The sequence below is a fragment of the Vipera berus genome (genome assembly GCF_964194415.1).
Source record: "Vipera berus genome assembly, chromosome: 1".
Taxonomy (NCBI): Eukaryota; Metazoa; Chordata; class Lepidosauria; order Squamata; family Viperidae; genus Vipera; species Vipera berus.
The window spans coordinates 147,838,167-147,852,209 of record NC_138202.1 but is presented as its reverse complement, the minus strand read 5'-3'; the positions used below and the strand labels follow the sequence as shown (position 1 = coordinate 147,852,209).

Here is a 14,043-nt window from a genome sequence, read left to right as displayed (position 1 = left end):
TATATGTGTAAATGTGCTTTTAACATTATTTTAACAATGAGAGTACCATTTACACTTGCTGGGAGATTAGAGATAAAAATATTAAATGACTATAAAAAATTCCATCCTGTCGGTAGTATTGCTTCTAAAAAGTTGAATTCAAATGTATATTTTATCAAACATGAAGGTATGCTAATATACCCCCAAATACAACTCACATTGAAAATATAAATAACTTGCTTTGTCACTTGATAGTGTACTTTGTTCACAAAGTGGAAATAGTTGTGCTCATCTTTAATTTCCTATGTGAGAATGAATGCTTAAATATTTTCATACTTTGATCTTTTGATGCCACATAAAGCAACTGTCTGGATTGAGAAGGAAATAAGACAGTTATTAAACGTCCGTAGACTTCTAAGAGGTAAAATATAAACATTCACATTTCTTCAATGTGAAGAAGACACTCATGTTTTCTTTTAGACCCCAATCTGTTGTAGCTTACTATTCATTTGAAATTGTAACGTTGGAATTCTTTTTCCACTGCACCGCAGGAAATCCATCCAATTTCAGACAAATTATTATAGTCAGAATACAAAGCAACCTTGTTTGTGAAATTAGGGTTCTAGCAGGTTAGTGAAGATGCTTTTGAGCCCAGCAACCATTTCAGACAGAAAATGCTTGTATTCTGCCTGAAAGGCTGTTGATCTTTGTATGTTGTTTTTGTCCACAGAAAAGGCTACAAATGAGTGCAACACTGTTGAAGATTGGGCGGTTATTATGGATATTTGTGACAAGGTTGGAAGCACTCCTAATGGGTAAGACTCACCAACATATCTTGAATGTCATTTTGTAAATGCTCTGATTAATTTCTGCCTTCTGCCCAGGTCTGTCATTTTAGGCTTATATGCATATGTATGTATATACTTACTCATACACATACATATACATGTACATATACATACACACCAACACACATACTCCCAGACACACAGTGATTATGCTGTATTACTACTTGTGACTAGTAGTAGATCCAAGTTCATCCACTTTATACCAAATCAAAAGGTGTACCTTAAAACTGGGTCGATCACTTTAGAACAGGGGTGTCAAACTGGCGACATCACATGACGCCGCGCCACATATCGGAGCTTTTTCCCCATTGCCGGCAATGGGGTGGGCGTGGTTTTGTCGTGATGCGTCCGGCCCATGGGCCGGCAGTTTGACACCCCTGCTTTAGAAGTTGTCCAGAACAGAAAGTAGCTTTCGTATGTGTTACGAAGAAGGACAACTAGTCTGTCCTAAGTGGAATGTAAATAAAAGCAGCAAACTTTTCTGCTAATCATTAGTTCCATTCTGGAGCTCTCAGAAACTGGTTCTTATTAATTTCCATTGTTAAGTAGTTTTTTTTTTAAAGTCTCAAATGCTTGAGGTTAGACTGGACTGAAAAAGTAAAATATGGATGGTTGAAAGACGTCAGTGTCTGCTTTTATTTGAATAGTAAAAAAAGTATTTCAAGTAGTAATTAGCACGCCAGGGCTGTTTTGCTTGTAACTGTGTTTGTGTATTGTTCTGTAGGTTACTGTGGTCTAAACTAGACACATTAAATATTTCCACCTGATTAGGCCCTTTCACATTATCTTTTGTATCAACATGTACAAAGGTGGCAGGTTTGCCTCTTGCTGATTGCTGCTGTAACGTCTGTGTTCATATGGACCCAATAAAAAAAATTGGAACTCAGCCATTCGTGAATCCCCAGGCACATAGACCCCTAAGTTAGTATACTCTGTACATGTACATTCAATCAGTGCTGAGATGGCAGGTATGATTCTGCTGCCATTCCCTGCATTGCTGTTAGCCTTTCAAGATAGGCTAGTTGAGGAAAGAGACGGCACACCTTTATTGTCCTTCTTGACAGCTAGCCGTGTTACCCCTCCCTCACTGTTCTAGACCAGGTGTCCCCAACCCCCAGGCCATGACCTGTTCAAAACTGGTCTGCAGGAGAGACAGGCAAACACATGCAAAGCTTCATTAATTTGAGCAAGAAGTGCTTGCACTCACATGCAAAGCTCCACTTGCGCTAGCGGAGGTGTGCCCACTTGCACAAGTGGAGCTGTGTGCACATGTGTGCCTGCCACTCCCCTCCTCTCCCCCGCATGCTGGGCCAGACCACCAAGCTGATGGGTCAACTTTAATTTTCTTTTTCACACTATTTTTTCCCCTAGACTGAGCTCATGTTTTGCTAACTGCTACACTCCTTCTCAACAACCATTTCCATGGTCCTCTACAGTAAATATTGGGAGCCGTGCAAATTGTCATGTTATAGCAGCCGTCGTGTTTTGTAAACTGATGTGGGAACCCTGACCAAATCAGAAAGCTGAAAAATAACATTAGATTAATGTAAGAAACCATGATTCAAACTGAAGCTTGAAATAGTTCAGTGACTGAAATCAACCTATTTTATCCTGGGCATTTTCTCTTAGAAATAGATCTATTGTACTGACTATGGCTTGCTTTGCAGAATAAGATTTGGTTTTGAGGTTGAAGTGGATCTTCCTTTTGTGTCACTAATAATAACATAATGCCCCAAAGCTCTTCCTTCAATGTCTTCTTCTTTCTGGGACTTTTTGTTCCTTTTTAAGTGATTAAAATAAGAGAATAACACAGATATTATTTTATCTAGAGCAAAAGACTGCCTCAAAGCCATTTTAAAGAGAATAAATCATAAAGTACCCCATGTTGCACTGCAGGCACTAACTGTAAGTATGCACATAATTTATTTAGGGGTGAAAATTCTCAGGTTCTTCATAAAACAATCCTTGTGAACTTTTAAAAAAAACATTAAACTATTGATATTGATGACTAAAATAATATTTATCTTATTTATTTATTTCTCAGTATTACTGGCCTATTTTATTCTTATCTGGCTCTAGGTGGGGAGGGGAGGGCAGGGATTTATAAGGATAAATATGTTCATAATTGTTTATATGGGGAGCTTTTTGCAATTTATTGTGAATGGTCTTATTTATTCAATTCTGTCTTCCATTTTGTTAGCTTTTGGGAGCCTGTGTATCAAACTGTGGAAAGATTTTCCATTTAGAAATCTGCTCACGTGATTTTGCCAGTGAAGTGCGTGTCATAATAAACAAGGTAAGATTTTCAGATGTCTCATATTTAGAGAAAATGAATAGAAAAAATATATGGATTGTGTCACCATTTCATTTCTGGTATTGACTTGGAATATAGAAACGAAATGAAAAAACAATACCAATCTGTGATATAAATAGAGAAGGTAAAACTGTACAAAATTATGGTGTTATGCTAGGGGGGATTTGCTTTAATCATGCATACTACAAAGAACATTTAATTTTTGCAATATCTGAACTGACCGCTTCCACAGCGGAGCAACAGATTGCAAAGCAAGGTTGAATATTCTATACTGTGCTAGAGTTAAAACAGCAGGAACATTTCATAATCATTTGAACAGCGAATTATGAAACTGGTGCAGATACTTCATCAGTGTTTAGGATTGTACCATCAGTGGGGGAAGACAGACTCGCATAACGGCCACATAATTCATTTAACTGTAGTGATTTGCTTAACGCCATGGGAACAAAGGGTCATAAGATCAAGCGTGACTCACTTAACTGCCTTGCTTAGCAGTTAATGGGAATTTTGTTGCAAGTCAACCAACTACTTAACCTGTAGATGAAAACAGAACCCATAGTCACTTAGCGAGGTAGGGGGAGATTGTGGACTGGATAGAGACGGTATTGATGGGAAAGAACAGGCTTCGGCTCAACCCGGCCAAGACTGAGTGGCTTTACATACCGTCATCTCGTTTAGTCCAAGAGGTTCCATCTTTGATTATAGGAGGAGAGATGTTACCTCCCGTTGATAGAGCTCGCAATCTGGGCGTCCTCCTAGATTCACGACTCAGTTTTGAAGATCATATTGGAGTCATAGCTATTTAGCAAATGCTAGGGGGGCATTTGCCCAGATTCACCTAATATACCAATTGCGCCCCTTTCTGGACCGAGATGCCCTACGTACAGTCACCCACGCACTCGTTACCTCCCGTATAGACTACTGCAATGCTCTCTACATGGGGCTGCCCTTAAAAACCACCCGGAGGCTTCATCTGCTGCAGAATGCAGCTGCACGGGTAGTGATGGGAGCTCCCCGATACTCCCATATAACACCTCTGCTCCATGAGCTGCATTGGTTACCGGTTGCCCTCCGGGTGAGATTTAAGGTGCTGGTACTTACCTTTAAAGCCCTACATGGCTTAGGCCCGGGATACTTGCAGGACCATCTGCTACCGGGAACGAATTCCCATCGCCCAGTACGCTCACACAGAGAAGGTCTCCTCAGGGTACCGTCGGCTAGACAATGTTGGCTGGCGAACCCCAGGGGAAGGGCCTTCTCTGTGGGAGCGCCAGTCCTATGGAATCAGCTCCCCCCTGAGCTTCGGATGGCCCAAGATCTCCAGTCCTTTCGCCGCGGCCTCAAAACACTCCTTTTCCACCTGGCTGACCTAGACTGACAGGCATTTTAATTATGTTTACAATTTTTAATTTATTTTTAATTTTTAATTTTAATTTATTGCACAGATGACTAATTTTAATTTTATCTTAATTTCTGTACTTATTATATGTTATTGTTGTTAGCCGCCCTGAGTCCTTCGGGAGATAGGGCGGGATATAAATCCCATTAATAAAATAAATGAATAATATTGTTTTGACCACATTTAGACTGCAGAAGGACGCCCAAAAAGATAGGGACAAGCAAGGCAATGTAGGGTCTCAATTTGGACACACTGAGGGTTGTTGGCAGCTTCGGGAATGTCACACAGCTGTTGGAACTAAACAGCTGGTTCCATCCAGAACCACTCGCATCACTCCTTGTCCCCAAATACATCACGAGGTGCCTCTCATGGTACAACCTGGAAGATTGTGGAGTTGCTGTCACCCGAAGGGGCTTCCCAGAAATTCCTTCCTTCCCAGTCAGTTGTTTCTAGAGACTGACTGCTGATAAGTCAGTGTGGCCACGTGGGGGGGATGTAGCTTATGTTAACAGCTGAATAGACTCTGCTAGAGAAATGCCAAGTCATTGTTTGGATCCAGATTGCTGAAAAGAGGAAGGAGAGTTTTAAAAACAAAAGAAAACTATTTGTGCTGAAGCTCTTTAGGTTACCCAGTTCACGCATCTGAACTGAAAACCGGGAGGAACTGTCTCTTCCCTGGAGCCAAGCTGAGATAGACTGGCTATTTCTGGAGTCTAGGAACTGGCTGCCAAGTTCCTTTTATTTATTTCCGTGTTCATTTTTAGGTCCTGCCTTTCGTTCAGGAGCTCCAGGCAGCATACGTAGGAGTTTCTTCCATTTCCCCCCCCCCCCACACACACATACACACAACATTAACTTTATGGGGCAAGCTGAGTGAAAAGAGAGCATTAGGGCCAAATCCATTTTTCTGTGGCTGAGGAAGGATTTGAACATGGGCCTCTCTAATGCCAGATCAACTCTTTAATCACTACCTCACATCAGTTCTCATCGGTTTTTAAATTGTGAAGCTTTGTGTATTAAATTGTGTATTAAAGTACATGCCGTTACACAGTGGCCAGCCATCTCTTAATACCACTTTTTGAATTTTTCTGTTACATGGCAGGTTTTCTTTTGGATAATCTTCATTTCAGAAAAGCTGTAGCATAGTAATTTGCTGTAAAGAGAGGGATTAAAAGCCTGGAATAGAAAAAAAAACTAGTTTCACGGCAGTTTGTTTTGTCAACTAGTTAAAGCTAATTTTGCTTCTGCCTGTTGTGCTTTCTTTCCTTTCTTTTTTTAGGCACATCCTAAGGTATGTGACAAATTGAAAGCTTTAATGGTAGAATGGTCGGAAGAATTTCAGAAAGACCCCCAATTCAGCTTAATATCAGCCACCATTAAATCTCTTAAGGAAGAAGGAGTTGTATTTCCTACAGCTGGGTCACAGGTAAGAGGCTAGATTTCATTTATGTCTACAAAGGTTTGAGGTTTTGGTGCTAACAGGAGAATGACTGAATTTAAATTCTGAATGTGAGCTCTATCCACATTCAGCCACCCGCGTGTTAATGGCAACAACCAATAAAATAGTTTTTCCCCCCCCACAAGCACTCCCCACACTGGCGCTACAGAGCTGGGAGATGCTCTGGCGTGCACAGGGCAAATGGGCTTTGGGATGAGTAGATGCTCATAATATTATACCTATTATATAATATACACAATAGGCATCTAAGATTATTTGCTTCATAATCACCTAGTTTTAACATTGCCTGGACTTTGCAAAGTTGGATTATACTGTATGTTGAAGTGAGAATGATTACTATAGAATATCAATCCTGCTTTTGAAAATGCACAGAAACAATTTTTAGACTGTATTAAATGAAGCACTAAAATAGCATCATCTTATGTTTATGTTGCTTAGACAAGGAACTGTTTTGTACCAAATCCAAATGTATAAGAGCAGATATGCCGCAGCTTTAAAAACAAGGACATATGGTTTATTCATATTGGGTTGTTTGAATGGACCTGGCAAGTATCGACAGCCATTTGTTGTGGGGAAATGACTTAATCTAACAGGCAGAAGTGTTTCTCCAGAACCAGCTCAGCCTATTACTCCATTTGTTTTTGTTTCCTGACAGGCTGAGCCTTCCATCCTTCTGAGGTCGGTAAAATGAGGACCCAGATTGTTGGGGGCCATACGCTGACTCTGTAAACCGCTTAGAGAGGGCTGTAAAGCACTGTGAAGCGGTATATAAGTCTTAAGTGCTAGTGCTATTGTTATTCACAGTCGGTGTGTGACTTTGGTTCATTCCCAAAAAATGATACTGTTCCAAGTACCTGTTGGGTATGATTCTTAAGTTTTCCGGCTTTAAATAGTTAAAAATACTTACCACAAGGTGAACTAAAATAACACAAATATTGTTTTCAAAGTGCAGGCAAATATAGAACTTTCCCACTTGAAGTATCATATTTATATTGCAAGTATATTTACAGAGTCCCTCAGCTGCTGCCAAGAATGGTGCATCATCAAGCAAAAGCAAAGAAGAAGAAGATATAGCTAAAGGTAAAATTTTACTCATCGATGTTTGACTGATACATTATTTTACATATTTCCAAGTTGGTACTTGGGAACCTGCTTGATGGTTAAAGTGTGGCTTTTTCCATTGAACACAAATTCATACCGAACCCTTGCTAGTATAGCCAGTAATAGCAAAGGAAAGTTTAAACAATTGCATTTTTAAAAAACTTTCTGAAGGAAGCAAGAAAGCTATAAGGAAACAGACGTATATTTTAGAAAATGCATTTTTAAAAATGCTTTTGCTCTCCTTGGAATTCTAAGGCTGTTTGCCACTTCGAAAACAGTTTTCCAAAAGCATTTTGTATTACATTTTATATTACAACATGCCAGTTTCTGACTCTGCTATTTTTAAACATTTTACATATTTTTGGTTTTACGTTATTAGATGCTCATAACCATAGTTAACACATAAAATAATAAGTATTATTCTTTTGAGTTGGATTTAACTTCACTTCCATAATATAAATTGTATATGGATTTCCTGAAAACATTTTTTTAAGAATTCTTGGCTTACGCTTTGTGTATTGAGTTTCTTGTTGCTGTCTGGTTTTGAATCTTTCATCTTTTTGGTTTGTTCAATTCATAAGCTAAAAACTCAGAGAAAATTTCAGTCATTTTGACCTTATTAATTAGAAACATTAATGCTCTAAGATCTAGTGTGACTTTTAATAGCTGTGTGTGTCGCTCTGGTCACTGAGAATTCACACCAACATGATGACAATCAGTTAGGCTGTCATGGTAATTCTATGCAAATCCTGTCTTCCGAAGAATCTCCATATATATTTGGATAAAAAGTAAAGGTAAAGGTTCCCCCGCACATGCGTGCTAGTCGTTTCCGACTCTAGGGGCCAGTGCTCATCTCTGTTTCAAAGCCGAAGAGCCAGCACTTGTCCGAGGATGTCTCCGTGGTCATGTGGCCGGCATGACTAGACGCCAAAGGCGCACGGAACACTGTTACATTCCCACCGTAGTGGTCCCTATTTTTCTACTTGCATTTTTACGTGCTTTCGAACTGCTAGGTTGGCAGAAGCTGGGACGAGTAACAGGCGTTCACTCTGCTACGCGGCACTTGGGATTCGACCCGCCAAACTGCCGACCTTCTGATCGACAAGCTCAGCATCCTAACCCACTGAGCCACCGCGTCCCCTTTTATATATTTATATATTATATATTTGGATGGCACCATATAATAAACAGGTTCAGTCAGTCTCTAAGCAGTTTACAGGCTATGGTTAATCTATGCCTTATTTAATATTTAGTATATGAACATTATTGATTTTACTACAATACTTTAAGGTGGTGAATTTGTACATAATTATAGCCACTTGTATGGAAGACTGCAACCTCTTTTGCCTTCTTCCCCTAGTTATACTGGAACAATAACTAGCTTTCTTGACAACTTTAATTTTCAATCTGTAGTAATCAGCAGAGCTTGGCTGTATTGAGTGGCTAGATTCAGTCATCATACTAGGTTTAACCGTGGTTTATTGAGTAAATCATGGCTGAATTCACACAGTTTGCTAAGCTAAAACTAAGCAAACTGTGTGACAGCTTTCTTAGGTTTTTTGGAGCCCGCTTACAAGTAAAGACTTTTTGGAAGGTCCAGTTATCTTCTAATCTCAGCACTGGGTTGGGCCTCCATTCACAAGTCATCTCATCCAGAATTCGCTACATGTACAGAGTTATGAATGGCCATCTTTGTATATTTTTGATGCCCAAAGCTAAAATCAAACGAAAAGACACTTACTTTGAACATTTGAGAGAGCTTTGTGCTGCATAATGACATGCAAGTAACTCGCCTAATTTTTAACTGGCATAAAACGTGCTTTTGTTCTTCAAATTGTAGCTATTGAATTATCTTTGCAAGAACAGAAGCAGCAGCAACAAACTGAGACAAAATCTTTATACCCATCTGTAGACATTCAGCATAGCAATCAAAAACACTCAAGAAAAGTGCGAGCCTTGTATGACTTTGAGGCAGTCGAGGATAATGAACTTACCTTTAAGAGTGGTGATATTATTGTTGTCTTGGATGACAGGTATGTTTGTATTTTTTTTAATTTTTTTTATTTTAATCCCATTTATATCCCGCCCTTCTCCGAAGACTCAGGGCGGCTTACAATTTAAAGCACAAATCAATGTGCTTAGCAATAGCCTTCATTCTATGTTGTTCGTATTCAGATAGGGAATTACTGAGCTTAATGTATACCTTAATATGCTACTTGCACTTGAACGACCACTTCAGAACTTTCCAGACTCTTCTTTAAACAAGGTTGATTCAGTTCAATAAACTACAATTTACCGTATTTTTCGGACCTTAAGACGCACCTGACCATAAGACGCACCCAGTTTTTAGAGCAGGAAAACAAGAAAAAAAATATTCTGAACCAAATAGTACCGGTATACTAAAATAGGGCTTTTCAACCTTTTCATCCATTGTACCACATTTAGGACAAGGCAATGTCCGAGTACCACCAGTCGCCCAGCAAGGTGTCAAAAACTTGACACCCCCCCCAAAAAAAGGAAAAAAAAGATAAAGTACAGGTAGTCCTTGACTTACAACGATTCACTTAGTGACTGTTCAAAGTTACGATGGCACTGAAAAAAGTGACCATTTTTCACACTTATGACCATTGCAGCATCCCCAGGGTCATGTGATTTATATTTGGATACTTGGCAACTGATTCATATTTATAATGTCACATTGTTTCAGGGTCATGTGATCGCCTTTTGCAATCTTCTGACAAGCAAAGTTAGTGGGGAAACCAGATTCACCTAACAATCATGTTACTAATTTAATTTCTCTCTCTCCTTCTCTTTCTCTCCCTCTCTCCCCCTCCCTCTTTCTCTCTCTTTCCCTTCCTCTCCCTCTTTCTCTCCCTATTTTTCTCTTTTCCTCTATTTCTCCCTCTTTCTCTCCCTTTATTTCCCTCCCTTTCTTTCTCCTTCTCTTTCTCTCTCTCTCTCTCTCTCTCTCCCTTTCTTTCCCTCTCTCTTTCCCTCTCCCTCTTTCTCTCTCCCTCTATTTCTCTCCCTTTCTTTCTCCTTCTCTCTCCCTCCCTATTTCTTTCTCCTCTCTCCCTGTCTCTTTCTCTCTCTTTCTCTCCCTCCTTCTCCCATTGTCCCTTCCTTCCTTCCTTTCTTCCTTCCCTCCCTCTTTGTCCTTCCCTCTCCGCGTTAGAGCAGTGCCCGCAGAGGCGGCCCTGGGGCCCGGCTTTCTCTTGCAGAAAGCAAGCTGAAACGGAGCGAGGGAGATTGCCAAGGACGCAAATCAGCCAATCTCGCGCTCCTGCAATATCCCTCGCTCCGTTTCAGCTTCCCTTGCTACAAGAGAAAGCAGGCTGAAAGCGAGCGAGGGAGATTGCAGGAGTGTGAGATTGGCCGATTTGCGTTCCTGACAATCTCCCTTGCTCCGTTTCAGCCTGCTTTCTCTTGTAGCAAAGGAAGCTGAAACCGAGCGAGGGAGATTGCAGGAGTGCAAGATCGGCGTTTCTCAGCACGTGCCGATTTGTGCTCCGGGCAATCTCCCTTGCTTTCCACTTGCGGAGGTTGGGGCTGGCCATACGGATCACCTTCGGACCATAAGACACACCCTCGTTTCCCCCCCCCTTTTTTGGGGGGGAAAGTGCGTCTTATGGTCCGAAAAATACGGTATTTACTGTTCAGAAATTTTCCATAGCCGTCTTTTTCAGTAAAAATGCACTCTTCTTGCTTGAGTATAAATTCAGTGCAGATTCTTCAGCACTCAGAGAGATGTGGTTTCATTATTAGTTAGGATGTACCATATAAAATTATTTTGTTAGGCCTTTTTTTTCAGAATAACTTTTACCAAAAAATAGAATAATGATCTTTAGAGCCAGCCTGATGACAGCAAAGATAATACATATTTCTAAAGTTATTGGAGACTGAAGAAATTCCAATTTAATTATTGTTTATGGCTGCTTGGAGGATATTTTTGTCAGCAGGTTTTAAAAGAACAACCTTCAGCAGCTTTTGCAATTATATTACTCCCTCATGTCACATTCTCTATTCCTTGAACTTTTTGCCTTTGAACTTTTAGACAGAGGTTGCTATTCTGAGTTTTATCTTATTTTAACTATTAGCAAATAGAATAGAAAGCATGCTGATCAGAATATGCTTGAGCATTATTTTTATGAAACATTTTTTAAAATCTGAAAATCCAGCTTAAATTTTAGTCTTTAAAAATGATTATTTTTTAATCTGCCTTGTCTGTAAGAAGTTATTGATTTTTTTAAAAAAGAGTATAGGAACCACTCTTGTTCATGTGTATAGCTGGTACTGTTTGTGCATTTAAATCTACACCTACACCTTGTAGTAAAGATAAAAGGCCAAGTGTTAAAACAGTCTAATTGCTATAACTCTACCCCACTTCCAAATCTATTTAAAAAATTAACACCTTTAATTGTTTTGGATAAATTGAGTCCTTCTGAGCTAGATGAAGGTTCAGAGAGAAAAACATAGGTATTGTTAAGAGATGTTTCTCATTAGTTTGTATTTCCTAATGGATAGGATCTCATCAACATTTTTATAGCCATAGCTTTCCCCACCCTTTTGTCCTCTGGATGAATTGGGATTATAGCTCTCAGAATCCTTGGAGTTGCAGTCCCAGCATATATATTGAATACGTTAGATTGGGAAGATGACATGCATCAATTTTTTAATCTTGTAAAAATAAAACGACAGCCATTTTGGTGAAGTAATGAAGGCACCAGGCTGGAAACCAGAGGACTGTGAGTTCTAGTTCCACCTTACGCACAAAGGCAGCTGGGTGACCTTGGACTACAGTTTAGGATTGTGTGCCTGACATTTCCTTAAATGAATTACGTACATAGGAAGGCAACATAATGCAAGTTTAAATAGTATTAATCAATATGTTAAGATGATTGTATGCTGACGGTGGAAGAAGAACAAGAATCTTAATATCATGGTTCTATTTTCATATGTGTTAAAAGTATACATTTTTTATTGTGCAGTGATGCCAATTGGTGGAAAGGAGAAAATCACAGAGGAATTGGATTGTTCCCTTCTAACTTTGTGACCCCTAACTTAAATGATGAGCCTGAGACAGGTAAACTGAATAGAAATTTGATTTTCAAAACATTTCAGGAGTCATATATGTAATATCACACCATTCTTATTCAGTAAACTACCAAGAAACTGAATGATTTGTCCAGAGCTGCTAAGTATGCTGGAAGGGTGTTAGTCTTCTGCCTTATAATGCCCACTTCTGTTCTAACTGTTAACTCAGTGTTACTTAATATTCAATAATCAAGAAGATCTTGCACTTGCTAAGAGGTAATTTGTCTCATGTCTGTTAATAGTGTATTGTTCTGGAGCTGCATATGGAGATGATACAAATTGTATTCATGAAGAAAGTTTATTCTTAAATGTCATGTTCATGATCCAGCTTTTTTACTGTTGCCAAACAGAAAGTATTCTAATATGAGTCAGACACTGTTATAATCATGATCTGAAGAGTAATTTGCTCTGAATTATGCATTTAAATACAAAGTGCTTTTATATTTTAGAAGATATAGTTTGAAATCACACAAACAGAATTTAAAATACATTTTCTCTGTGTTTATATATTCTTCACCAGGGGTTTCCAGGCCATTTGGGTTAATAAAAAATATCCCATACTACCAAAACATATACTGAATACCCATGGATTGATTAGTTGATTAAGCCAAACATCAGGGTTCACAGAGCAACCAGAAATTAATTTTTAGAACAGTGCTACTACCTATGTTATTAAACTATGAAATGCTGCCCAGTTTTTACATTATCTTTATCCTGATATTTATTTTGGTCTGTAACTTTACCCTGTGTTGTATAATGTTTGCCGTGCAAAAGTTTTTTTTTTTTGCCTCTGCCTCCATTAGGGTTTCTTGCCACATACTTTACAAACGTATCCAAACCAGATTAAAAACAATATTTAAACAAATCCTGAACATTCATCTCTTCCATATTAGTTGCCTTATCTAAAAAGCTCAACTTCCAAAGTTTGCTCTTCTGCTCTTTGTTTGTACCCAATAATCTGAGTTGTTAGATCTGTCTTCGAATCTGAACATGGGGTATATTGGCAAAAACTTACTGTATGCTGAGAAACTAGATTTGGAGGAAGACTAATGTTTTCATGGTCTTTACGCAGTGCCTGTAGACAAGGATGCTTCTGAAGACAAAACTGAAATTACAAAACCTGAGCCGGAGCCAGTGTACATAGATGAGGTAAGTCCTGGCTTTTCAACGGCATAATACATTTTAGGCAGCTTTTTTGAAGAAGCTACCATGTCCCCTTATCCCAAAATAAATACTGTTTGAGGGGGTTTGAGAATTTGAACCTCAGTTTGAATATCTTTCTAAATATATTTTCTCCGTCTTCCAGAATAAGATGGATAAGACACTGCAGTTACTTCAGAGCATAGATCCAGCAGATCCTAAATCTGATTCAACTGATCTTCTGGATTTAGAAGGTATCGCTACTGCTAAATATGATTTTTAAAAATCCTAATCCAGAGCTACTGTCATTTTCATGTTTTTTTCATTTGCCAAACCAAGTCTGAAAGGCAGGTGAAATTCTCCTTTCTTTTTGCATGCTAGGCAAATTATCCATGCATTGCATTCACCTCAGTGCTTTTATTTATGAGCAATTAACTGATCAAATGTTCATATTTTACTGTTCATAGATGTCTGTCAGCAGATGGGTCCCATGATAGATGAAAAGCTAGAAGAAATTGATAGGTAAGGCAGTTGCATAATGCTTATAAGTAAAAAAAATGCAATTTATATTTAAGTAGTACAGGAGATGAGCAGCAAATAAGATGGGTCATCAAACACTTTCAGAAATTCAGATATCCTACATGGTGTAATAATTGTGAAAACTAAACTCAAAGGACTGAGTGGTACATAACATTATGCAAATTGGCAT

The 14,043-nt window shown here is 38.9% G+C and overlaps 1 protein-coding gene across 2 annotated transcripts in view; it reads left to right on the top strand.

Annotated features, from left to right (window-relative positions):
- The window catches only part of STAM2 (signal transducing adaptor molecule 2), a 33,130-nt gene that overhangs the window by 11,568 nt on the left and 7,519 nt on the right, over positions 1-14,043 (top strand). Inside the window, exons 2-11 of one of the 2 annotated variants that reach the window (XM_081313079.1) lie at positions 710-794; positions 2,657-2,732; positions 3,028-3,123; positions 5,820-5,966; positions 7,010-7,079; positions 9,013-9,133; positions 12,089-12,183; positions 13,267-13,343; positions 13,501-13,588; positions 13,802-13,856. In XM_081313079.1, coding sequence (XP_081169205.1) covers positions 710-794; positions 2,657-2,732; positions 3,028-3,123; positions 5,820-5,966; positions 7,010-7,079; positions 9,013-9,133; positions 12,089-12,183; positions 13,267-13,343; positions 13,501-13,588; positions 13,802-13,856 — 910 coding nt within the window. Of the gene's footprint in view, positions 1-709; positions 795-2,656; positions 2,733-3,027; positions 3,124-5,819; positions 5,967-7,009; positions 7,080-8,940; positions 9,134-12,088; positions 12,184-13,266; positions 13,344-13,500; positions 13,589-13,801; positions 13,857-14,043 lie in introns of both variants that reach the window. The other variant, XM_081313078.1, reaches the window with a different exon arrangement.